The sequence below is a fragment of the Sapajus apella genome, unplaced genomic scaffold, assembly GCF_009761245.1.
Source record: "Sapajus apella isolate SASKATOON/1434 unplaced genomic scaffold, GSC_monkey_1.0 scaffold68, whole genome shotgun sequence".
NCBI lineage: Eukaryota > Metazoa > Chordata > Mammalia > Primates > Cebidae > Sapajus > Sapajus apella.
The window spans coordinates 196,795-208,797 of NW_022437008.1; the positions used below are offsets into that span (position 1 = coordinate 196,795).

At 56.7% G+C, this 12,003-nt stretch overlaps 1 protein-coding gene across 1 annotated transcript in view; it reads right to left on the reverse strand.

Annotated features, from left to right (window-relative positions):
• Positions 1-431: 431 nt before the first annotated feature.
• The window catches only part of MEGF8 (multiple EGF like domains 8), a 54,678-nt gene continuing 43,106 nt past the window's right edge, over positions 432-12,003 (reverse strand). Inside the window, 9 exon segments of the mRNA XM_032249214.1 lie at positions 432-2,384; positions 2,386-3,582; positions 7,231-7,363; positions 7,851-7,981; positions 8,738-8,908; positions 9,346-9,538; positions 10,062-10,174; positions 10,176-10,222; positions 10,408-10,615. Coding sequence (XP_032105105.1) covers positions 2,307-2,384; positions 2,386-3,582; positions 7,231-7,363; positions 7,851-7,981; positions 8,738-8,908; positions 9,346-9,538; positions 10,062-10,174; positions 10,176-10,222; positions 10,408-10,615 — 2,271 coding nt within the window. The 3' untranslated portion in view covers positions 432-2,306.

Sequence of the window (12,003 nt, forward strand, 5' to 3'; positions counted from 1 at the left end):
TACTAAAAATACAAAAATTAGCCAGGCACAGTGGCTCACGCCTGTAATTCCAGCACTTTGGGAGCCAAGGCAGGCGGCTCACTTCAGGTCAGTTTGAGACCAGCCCAGCCAACATGTTAAAACCCCGTCTCCTCTGAAGATATAAACAAATTAGCCGGGCATGGGGGAGAGTGCCTATAATCCCAGCTACTTGGGAGGCTGAGGCATGAGAATCACTTGAACCTGGGATATGAAGGTGCCACTGCCCTCTAGCCTGGGTGACAGAGCGAGACTCTGTCCCCCCAAAAAGCAAAAAATAAAACAAAACCAAAGCCATAGCTGGGACCAAGGCAGCCTGTTTTCCCTCCTGAGCCAAACTGGGGTCAACCTGCAGAAGATCTATAGGGGAGGGTCAAAGGCCTCACTGCCCACGTCTCCCCTCAGCACATTCCTCTGGGAAACAAACAAGAGCTGTTTATTGGTATTTACTGCACTCAGTCATGGCAGACCCTTTACCCAGGAACAAAGCCACCCCAGCTTGGAGGTGGCCCCATCATAACGGCAATTATCCCAGTTATCCAGCATTCGGGGCTGGGTCAGAGCTGAGACCCATCCCTCCTGTGACATGTGCAGATGTGCTGAGACACCTGGGTCTTCCCCACACTTTTTGTTAATTCCACCGCTCCCCTCTTCTTCGGATGTGGCCCCTGCTGCCTCTGATATGCACGCATTAGCAGGGCCTCTCACACTGAGGTTCCACACGAGCGAAAGATGCAGGGTCCAGTTCCTCCAGGAGCTGGTGATGGACATCTCGGGAAAGGCGAGTCCCAAGTTCAAGACAGCTCATGTCGAAGGGAGGGAGGTCCTCAAGGGGGAAAGGACAGGAGTCCAAGGAGGTGGCTTGGGTGTGGGGCAGCCCCTCGGGAGAGCCCAGAAATCTTCCAGGCAGCACTGTCTGGAACAGGGCTGTGTTGACAGTTCCGGCATTTCCACCCCCAACCTCAGTGTCCCCCATGCCCAACTAGAGTGGCATCTCAAGCAGAGGTTTTGTCCCCTCTGAGGCTCTCTCTTAACAGGTCTCTGTTGCTCTAACTTCGCTGGGTAACCCCCCGGTCAGGTAATACCACCACCACTGAGCTCTGACCCTGCAGCCTGGGGGTCCTGCTCACCTCCAAACTGTCTCCTGGTGCCATCTGTCTCTTCCCAGCTGCTTCCCTTGCCAGCGCTATCAATACCGCCACTCAATTTCTGCTGTTGAAATACTCCTAGTGTTTCTGTATCCTAGTTGGACCTGACTGAAGATTTGTCTGAAGGGCATCTCACATCAAGAACCAGACTCTGATCTTTCTCACAAGCCCCAGTCTGCCCCATTCAATCAACAACCTCCACATCCACCCACAGTTCAGGCCACAAAGCTAAGGGTCATGATGGATTTGTCTCCTCCCTCGCCCTGACATCCACACCATCATCCCATTCTTCCACACACATCCTCGTCTGAGCTCCACTCCCTCACTGCCACCACCCTGCTCTGGCCCACCATGCCCCTGCTGTCCCTCTTGTCCCTCCAATCCATTCTCCACAGCACACCTGAGTAACCTCTTAAATTCTCAGATAGGTACATAGGATCCTGTCACTCCCCTTCATCAAACCATCCAACAGCTTCCAGTTGCTCTGAGAATAAAATCCCAAATCCTATGTGGGGCCCACAAGGCCCCAGGTGGTCCAGCCCCTGCCCGTCCCCAGCCTCGTCTCCTCACACTTAGACTGGGTCACACTTGCCAGTTTTCTGGTCCTTCTAATAAAACAAGCCTGCTCCCACCTCTGGGCCTCTACCTGCCTTCGCTTCCCGAAGCTCTTCCCATGGCTGGTTCTTCTCAGGCATTCTCAGTCTGGCCTCTCTGAAGTCAGCTCAGCTGACTTCACCCCTTCATCCCTCACTGCCACGTCTTCTGGAGGCCTCACAGTACTTCTCCCTCTCTGAAACCATCTTACTAATGTGTGCACATGTGCATGTGTGTGTGCGTGCATGTGTGGGGTGTGTGCGTGTGCTGATTGTCTCCCTTCTCTAGAACCTAAGTCCCATGAGATCAGGGAACCTCATCTCTAGATTCCTGCTTTGCCCCACGCCTATGACAGTGCCTGACACAGAGCAGGTACTCAATAAATAGCTGCTAAATGCAGAACAAAGGAGTGACTGGGTACCCCTGGGAGAAGGGAGCCAGTGGTCTCTAAGGAGATGGTGTCCAGGGTCCCCCAGGTGGAGGGGCCCAAGTTCAGGGTGGCCCTGTCAGGCGACCCAGCTGCTGTGGATGAGGACCCTGGGCTGGTCAGAGGGACATGCTGGTGAGGTTGTCCTGGCTCAACAGTCCCTTCCGGCCCACGCCTGCCGCATGCCCACTGCCCCCCCGCACCCCCGCCGCCCCCACAGTACTCGTGCAGCCTGTGCCGCAGTGTGACAAGGGCTGACCCCAGGCAGGCACCATTGGGTGCATGGGGCCCACCAGGCAGCTGGAGCAGCAGCGTGGCCACGCCGGCCATGCCATCTTCTGTGGGCTCGAGGGTGATGGGCCCAGCTCGCAGCCCAGCAGTGGTGGCAGGGATGGCTGGCGGGCAGCAGCCCCCTCCCATGGGTCCCCAGGGCCCACCAGCCCCTGTCAGCAGCAGGGGTGCCAGGAAGGGCTCAGAGCGGCGGAAGGCAGGCGGTGGGAGCCCAGCGGGCTTCCAGGCAGGGGCCGGGGCAGCAGGGTCAGGTGGGAAGCAGACAGTGACCTTGGCGAAGGGGCGGCTGGCCATCTTGGTCATCTCCTGCAAGTGCCGGCGCTGCTCCTGTCGCTGGTCCAGGGCCTGCTTGGCCTTCCAGAGGAGCACACAGAGTGAGAGGAAGAGGAAGAAGCAGGAGAAGAAGACGGAGAAGAAGACAAACAGGTCGATGTGGGCCTGGTCCTGCCGGAAGAAGAGCAGGCCCTGCGAGTCCGCCGAGCCGTTGGCGCCGGGCCCGCTCGGGTCTCCCACGCCCAGCAGCAGCAGGTAGAAGCGGCTTGACTTGAGGGCATGGTGCTCGTGCGGGTAGGTGATGACCAGTCGGTCCCGCACGCTGCGGACCACCAGCACTGCTGACGGCTCTGTCACTGTCACGTAGGTAATCAGGCCCCGTGGCCACACCTCCCGCACCCGTGGCTCTGCTGGGGCACCCGGCCCACTACTGGCCCCTGCTCCTGCTCCTCCTGGATCCCCAGCCCCCCGCGGCCCACCATCTGCCGGGGGTGGCGGGGGTGGTGGGGGTGGGGGTGGCTGGATGTGTACAGTATGGACGCCGGTGTCAGGGGCCACACGGACCACGAAGGTGTCATAGGAGGTGGAGACATAGAGGTCCACAGCGCCGAAGGTCACGTCCAGTGTCAGGCGGATGTCCACGTTGGTGAACTTGGGCTGCACACCAAAGAGGACAGTGCGGCCGGGGCCTAGTGCCCGGCGCTTGGGCTCGTGGAAGCAGTTGGTCTGGGACGTGGGGTCCAGGCAGCACTCCTGTTCCACTGAGATGAGGCGATAGCACTGCTGACCGCCCAGCGGGCTCCCGTGGAACGATTCCCGGCACTTGGCGCACTGCGGGGTGAGAGGCGGTGGCCATCAGGGGTGAGCGCGGTGCCAGCCTGTCCCTCAAGCAGCAGTGGTGAATATTCTATACCCATTGCTAAGTGGCCATTGCCCTGGGCCTCACCCTCCACTGCCCTGGTCACTTCCCTGTGACCCCCTGGAACTTCTCTGCCACAGTGTAGACACTGCCAGGACCTGACACTCCAGCACTGCTGCCCCTGGTGTCACCCTAGTGACCTGAGCACCCTGATACAGAGGCTTCTGGCACTCTGAGGTACAGCAATAAAGAGCACTGCTGCATTCTGACTCTACCTCCTGGCTAGCTGTGTGGCCTTGGACCAGCGACTTAACCTCACTGAGCCTGAACACATAGACTTAACCCATGAGCTCTGCACACAGGGAGCAACCACAGCGTGCTCTCAGGACCACTGAGATCATGTGCATGGCACTCGGCGCAGGGTCAGCCAGCTTTGCCCGCCTGCCTGGCTACTTCTAGACCATGCCAGGCACCTTCCCACCCCAGGGCCTTTGCAGTGGCAGACCATCTGCCTGCATGGTTCTCCTCTCACCTGTCAGCTTGTCAGGCACCCTCACCTCCTTCAGGTCTTTGCTCAAGAGCCTCCTTCTCATCTAGGCCTTCCTTGGCCACTGTGTCTACCATTCCACTCCCCAACAGCCCAGCCCCTCTTTCTGCTTAACTTTCCTTTGAGCTTATCACTGTCTAACACACGAGCATCTGACGGGTCTGTTCGTATCTGGACGCCTCCGTGAGAACGCAAACTCCTAAGGACAGAACACTTGCCTGCTTTGTTCCCTGCTGTGTCCCCAGCAACCCACACAGTGCTTGGCATATACTAGGTGCTCAGTGACTGTGCTGAATGAAGGTGCGGCTGGATAACCGCCATGATTCCTGTGGCTTAGTGGAAACCACTCAAGTTCTGAGATCAGACCAGGGTCACTCCAGGCTCCAAGCCTAACTGACTGCTTGATCTGTGGCAAGACTTTTTTTTTTTTGTCACGGAGTCTCGCTCTGTTGCCCAGGCTGGGTGCAGTGGTATGATCTCAGCTCACTGCAACGTCCATCTCCTGGGTTCAAGTGATTCTCCTGCCTCAGCCTCCTGAGTAGCTAGGATTACAGGTGCACACCATCATGCCCAACTAATTTTTGTATTTTTAGTAGAGATGGGGTTTCCCCATGTTGGCCAGGCTGGTCTCGAACTCCTGACCTCAGGTGATCCACCCGCCTCAGCCTCTCGAAGTGTTGGGATTGCTGGCATGAGCTACTGCACCCAGCTAGGACATTTAATGTCTCTGAATCTGTCTTCCTCTTAAGTCTGTACCCCACTGAGGACCCAGCACAGTCTTGCGAAGCCTTTTCCATCTATGCTGTCACCACTGTCTCCACAGTACTGTATCCAGCTCTGCGGCAGGCGCTCCTGGCATTCTAGCTATTACTGCAATCACTATTAGAACCAAGAGAAAACAGGTGCAGTGCCTCATGCCTGTAATCCCAGTGCTTTGGAAGGCTGAGGCAGGAGTGCCACCTGAGCCCAGGAGTTCAAGACCAGTCTGGGCAACGCAGTAAGATCCCCATCTTAATTTTTTTTTTTTTAAATTAGCCAGCCATGGTGGTGTGTGTGCCTGTAGTTATAGTTACTCAGGAGGCTGAGGTGGGAGGATCACTTGAGCTCAGGAGTTCAAGGCTGCAGTGAACTATGATTGTGCCTGGGTGACAGAGTAAGCCCTGTATCAAAAAACAAAAACAAAAACTGGACCAGGCATGGTGGCTCAGGCCTGTAATCCCAACACTTTGAGAAGCCCAGGTGAGTGGATTGCTTCAGCTCAGGAGCTCAAGACTAGCCTGGGCAACATGGTCAGGCCCCATCTCTACCAAAATATTTATAAAGATTAGCCAGGCATGATGGTGCACACCTGTAGCCCCAGCTACTCAGGAGGATGAGGTGGGAGGGTGACTGAAACCCGGGAGGCGGAGGCTGCACTGAGCTGAGATTGCACCGCTGCACTCCAGCCTGGGTGACAGAGCCAGACCCTGTCTCAAACATAAACACATAAAAAAGAACCAAGAAAAACTGCTACTTCTGAACAGCCAACAGACCTGGTAGAGGAGGAGGTCTGATCTGATCTCTGAGACTCCCTGGTAAAAGCCAACAGACCCTTTCCTTATCAAGAAAGCAGAAACTCTAGGCCAGGTGTGATGGCTCACACCTGTAATCCTAGCACTTTGGGAGGCCAAGGCAAGCTGATTGCCTGAGATCAGAAGTTTGAGACCAGCCTGGGCAACATGGTGAAACCCTGTCTCTACTACAATACAAAAAAATTAACTGGGCATGGTGGCATGCGCCTGTAGTCCCAGCTACTCAGGATGCTGAGGTAGGAGGATCACTTGAACCAAGGAGGTGGAGGCTGCCATGAGCGAAGATCACACCACTGCACTCCAGCCTGGGTGACAGAGCAAGACTCTGTTTCCAAAAAAAATTAAATTAAAAATTAAAAAAAGAAAGCAGAAATTCTGGCCCAGGACAGAATCCTCAAGGGCTTGTAAAACTGTTGCCATTTGGGGTGGAGTTGCATCTTTGTAGCTATTATGTTTCTGTAGCTGGGTAAGGGAGACTAAGAGCAAAGGACTTTCTCTTCCCTGTGAGTCTGCACAGAGAAGGTGGGTGGGTGGGGTGGTGGGAGCTGTACTCTAAGGACGGAGCCTGGGACGTCATGCAGGCAAGCCTGGAACACAGCAGCCAGCCAGGTGGCCAATGCAGGGGCTCCAGGAGCCTCCTTGCAGTAGAAAAAGGGACATGCACTCAAGGGGAATTTGAATCTGGGTATTAAATGATATGAGAACTCTGCTAGTCTCAGCTCATCAGAGGGGTCTGCCAATCGGGGAAAATCTGCCTGAGAATGAAGCCAGTGCAGAGGAAAGCAGAGTCAAGATGCAGAGAGACTCCTGATAGCACTCTGTGAGCACCTGGATCCAACCAGTCCTGAAGGTAGATCCAAGATCCTCGGTTCTTTTTTTTCCCCCTTTGGAATTGCTAGATTCAGAAGACCCTCAGTTCTAAGAGTAAATATATTTTCTTTTCTTCTTCTTTTTTTTTTGAGACAGAGTCCTGCAGCCTCAACCTCCTGGGCACAAGCAATCCTCCCACTTCCACCTCCCAAGTAGCTGGAACCACAGATGGATGCCACCATGCCAGGCTAATTTTTAAATTTTTTTCAGAGATGGGGGTCTCACTATGTGGCCTAGGCTGGTCTTGAACTCCTGGGCTCAAGTGATCCTCCCACCTCAACCTCCCAAAGTTCTGGGATTAAAGGCATGAGTAACCATGCCCAGCCTATTTTATTTTTCGGTTGAGCTACCATGCGGTAGATTTCCTGGCATGTGCTACCTCTAGCTGTGACTATCTGAAATGGAGACTGTCTCCCCACCAGTCTGAGAGCCCCCAGAGGCTCAAATCTGGATCCCCAGTATCACTGCCCAGGGCCTATAACTGCGTGGGGCTCAGGAGCAGTCTGTCAAGCTGGCCTTGATCCCAAAACCACTGACTAGTAGTCATGTTGTCAGTCCTGCCCGAGCCTGGCTACCTCACCCAGCCCTGACCCCCACAGGGCCAGGCCCATCACTCGCTTCTGCAGCCGCACCTGGTACTTGTAGCAGTCTCTACGGTCACTGGGGGAGCTGCCCTGGCACGTGCCCGTCTCTGTGTTGTTCTGACATGGACAGCCCGTCCCATCCTGCTCGTTACATGTGTCTGCGTGGCCGTTACACTGGCATCTGGGGAAGAAGTTGAGGTTATGGAGCCCCCATGGCCTGCAGGGACCCAGGATGGACACCGCATATGTGAGCTCAACTGTGTGCAACAGGCCAGAGGAGGAAACTGAGGTTCACAGAGGTCAAGCTGTTTGCCCAAGGCCACAAAGCAGTTAAATTGCCATTGGGGTTGGAACCTGAGCTGCACAGACTCCAGCACTCACTGAACACTCAGAAAGGAGGAGACGGAAAGGAGAGGCTGCTCCAAGGCCTCTGGCCTCAGCCACCCCATCTCGTTCTCCATCAGCCCGCTCTGTGGCCTGCACTTCAGCACTAACATTGGAGGTAGGGGTCGGCATCACATTCCAGCTCCTTCCTCACCATGACCCCAGCCTGGGTGCTCCCTGGGGATGTGATCCCCTCCTGACTGAGGACACGGGACTAAGGAGGGAGTCTGGTTCCAGAGCTACTCCCAGTTCAAAGGGCGGGCTCCCCGGCCCTTTCCTCTTACTTGGTGCACTTCCCGTCCAGGAGAAAGTAGCCGTGCAGGCAGCTCTCACATTTATCCCCATAGCTGTTATTCTGGCAGCTCACACACACGGCCTCATCTTCGCTAGGACCCTCTGTCACCCAGTTTTCAATCTGGTCAAGCAAGGACAGTGTGATCACAGAAAAGCATGGACCAGCCCCCTCCTCCCTTAGACTCAGGAGTCCAAGCTCCCACTCCCTTCTCCCTCAGACCCAGGAGTCAGGCCCCCACCCGCTCCTCCCTCAGACCCAGGAGTCCAGGCTCCCACCCCACTCCTCCCTCAGACCCAGGAGTCCAGGCTCCCACCCCACTCCTCCCTCAGACCCAGGAGTCCAGGCTCCCACCTCCTCCTCCCTCGGACCCAGGAGTCCAGGCTCCCACCTCCTCCTCCCTCGGACCCAGGAGTCCAGTCTCCCACCCCTCTCCTCCCTCAGATGCAGGAGTCTGGGCTCCCACCTGCCTCATCCTCAGACCCAGGAGGTCCAGGCCCGAGCCCTTCTTCCCCCAAACCCAGGAGTCCAGGCCCTTACCCCCTCCTCCCTGAGACCCAGGAGTCCAGGCTCCCACCTGCCTCCTCCCTCAGACCCAGGAGTCCGGGCTCCCACCTGCCTCCTCCCTCAGACCCAGGAGTCCGGGCTCACACCCTCCACCTCCCTCAGACCCAGGAGTCTAAGCCCCCAGCTCCTCCTCCCTCAGACCCAGGAGTCTAGGCCCCCAGCCCATCCTCCCTCAGACCCAGGCATCTAGGCCCCCAGCCCCTCCTCCCTCAGACCCAGGGGTCTAGGCTCCAGTCCCTCCTGCCTCAGGCCCAGGAGCCCTCCCAGCCCCTCCTCCCTCAGACCCAGGCATCTAGCTCCACTCTCTTTCACCTCCTCTGGGTCCAATGAGTACTTCTCTGGCTCCCTCTTGGCCATTTCGAGCTCCTTCCTGGAGACGCAGACATGGCTATTTCCACGACAGAAGGCGTGGCAGGGCCGGCAGGTCCCGCCTCCCACAGCTGAACCCACGTACAGTGGGAGGCACTGCTCACAGTGGCTGCCCTGAGAAGCGAGGACAGGGTGCTCAGAGAGACTAGAGAGTCACTAGGGGTGGGAGGGTGTGAGAGGCACAGGGGCAGGTTCTGAGAGCCCATGGGAGGGCAGCAGGGGCTTGGGTACTTGGTTTGGACAATCCCAGGCCTCCGCTTTCCCTGGCACACCTGCAGCCCAAAGTCCTGAGTTCAAAACCCTTCCCTCCATCATCTTAAAGCCTCCTCCACGTGCCTGTCCTGGCCCAGCATCCCTCCATCCACTATTCCAGGCCAGACCCTCTGGGATACAAACCCAGGCAGTGTCCCCCAAGTCTCCACACATCTCCCTGGGACAGGGCTCTGGCTTATCTGTCCCTGGCTTATCAGGGCTCAGAATGAGATGCAAGCTGCCTAAGCAGCAAGGGCCTGGGTCCCAGGGTCGGGGGTCTGAGGCCCTGGGCGGCCCACCTTGGTGTGGTTGCGGCAGAGCAGGCAGTGGTCGCGCGCCCCAACACCAGCACATTCGCTGTGGCGGTTGCAGCGGCATTCCGTGGAGCAGTTGCGGCCGACAAAGCCGAAGTGGCAGCGGCAGTGGTCGGGCTCCACACAGGAGCCGTTCACGCAGCCCTGGGCACACACTGGGCGGCACAGCCCTGTCACGCTGCAGGTGCAAAGGGGGGGGGGTCAGGGCAGGTGGCCACCCTTCTCATGGCACCATGGTCAGCACCCCACCCACTACCCCACCCTCTTCTCAACTGGCTGCTCAGTCCTGGTCTGTCCCGTCTCCAACTCCTCTTCGGGATCTAGCCCACCACGCCCTCCAGGTATAGCCTACAACCCTCTCTCCTCTTTTGAGGGTACCCTATTTTTTATTTTTTTGTAGAGATGGGGGCCTCCCTATGGGCTGGTCTCGAATTCCCTGGCCTTAAGTGATCCACCTGCCTCGGCCTCCCAAAGTGCTGGGATTACAGGCATGAGCCACGGTGCCCAGCCATTGGGGTACCCTATTAAACTCATTCTTTCCTGCTCAGTCTCACCACTCTTACCCTCCCGGGATCAATCCCACTGCCTTCATGCCTTGGGCTTCCTTTTTTTCCGTCTTGCTTTGCTCTAGGCCTCACCGTTACTGCTCCCCACACTCCCCCACCCTAGCCTGTCTGGGCCCCCACCCCCTGCAGCCTCACTTGTCCATGGTATAGCCCGTCTTGCAGCTGCACTCATAGCCGTGGGGCTGGTCGTGGCAATTCTGTGTCTCGTTGCAGTCGTGGTGCCCGTTTGCACACTCATCCTCCGGGGGGGCAGGACAGGAAGGCCCAGGAGGCCTCCGGACGCCCACATGTCAGCCCTAGCACCAAGAATACAGCATTTTGTCTGCGGAGGGCCCCTGTACCACATGCCCCAGCCGCCTACGCCCTCCCTTCTGCTTCCTCTGAGCCCCACCTCTGGGTCTGGCCCAGCACCCCCAAGTTCACTGCATCAGACCCCAGCCAAGGACCAGCCCCTCTCCCTCCACCCCCAAAGCCCTCTCACCATCACGGGGGCCGCTGAGTCCACCCTCCATGCAGCGGCCGCCCCCATCCTGGCCCCACCAGGCACACCAGCCGCAATGGGGGCGCCGCAGGCACAAGGCACACTGGGTTGCCTGAGCACAGCCCAGGGAGCAGCTCTCAGGTCCCCGGAGCAGCCGCCCACAGCCTCCGGCCATACATCGCAGGGGCAGATAGGAGGGGCTCAGACACTGTATTGGGGGGAATGGGGATGCAGGGAAGAGGGAGGTGGGGAAACGAGGTTAAACAAACACATTCTGGATATCTTCCCAGACCACACCCTCTTTGAGGTCTCGCCCCTCACAGGTGGAGCAAAGTGGACACTAGCTGGGGTCATGATGTTTTCCCTCTTAAGCATTTGTAACTACACACCAAGGCTGGAAGTCAGGCTGGGAAGGGATCGTGAAACTGGAAGGTTGCCTGGGCACAGTGGCTCACACCTGTAATCCCAATACTTTGGGAGGCTACAGCAGGAGGATCACTTGAGCCCAAGAGTTCCAGACTAGCCTAGGCAGCATAGTGAGACACCATCTCTACAAAAAATAAAAAATTAGCTGGGCGTGGTGGTGAATACCTGTAGGCCCAACTACCTGGGGGCTGAGGTGGAAGGATTTTTTTGAACCCAGGAGGTTGAAGCTGCAATGAGTCATGACTGTATCACTGCACGCCAGCCTGGACAACACAGTAAGACCCTATCTCAAAAAAAGAAAATAGCCAGGTGCGGTGGCTCATGCCTATGATCCCGGCACTTTGGGAGGCCGGGGGGAGGGGGGCGGATCACCTGAGGTCGGGAGTTCGAGACCAGCCTGACCAATACTACGGAGAAACACCATCTCTACTAAAAATACAAAATTAGCCGGGCGTGGTGGTGCATGCCTGTAATCCCAGCTACTCAGGAAGCTGAGGCAGGAGAATGGCTTGAACCTGGGAGATGAAGGTTGCAGTGAGCTGAGATTGCGCCACTGCACTCCAGCCTGGGCAACAAGAGTGAGAATCCATCTCAATTAAAAAATAAAAATAAAACAAAGAACATAAACTGGAAGGGGTGAAGGGATTATTTAGATAAGCAAATGATGATCAAATAAAGAGAACGTAGACAGACAGGAAAAGAGCAGGCTGCAGAAAGAGACAGAGATGAGAACCACGTGCCCCCCCAAAGACAGATGGAAAGGCAGCTTTCCAGGCTCTGTCTCCAGTTTCTCGTGAGGCCCTGCTGTACTTTCTACCTTGGGTTCCAACAGGTACCACTGTATTGGTGGAGGGAGCTCCCCTTCACTGCCTCAAGAAGGGCGCTTCTGTTTCTTCCAGGTAAAAGAACAATGGCAACGATCCGAGGAGACAGAAAATAGTATCAAACTACAGTTGCTTAGAAAAAACACCGCTGACGGCCGGGCGCGGTGGCTCAAGCCTGTAATCCCAGCACTTTGGGAGGCCGAGGCGGGTGGATCACAAGGTCAAGAGATCGAGACCATCTTGGTCAACACGGTGAAACCCCGTCTCTACTAAAAATACAAAAAATTAGCTGGGCATGGTGGCGCGTGCCTGTAATCCCAGCTACTCAGGAGACTGAGGCAGGAGA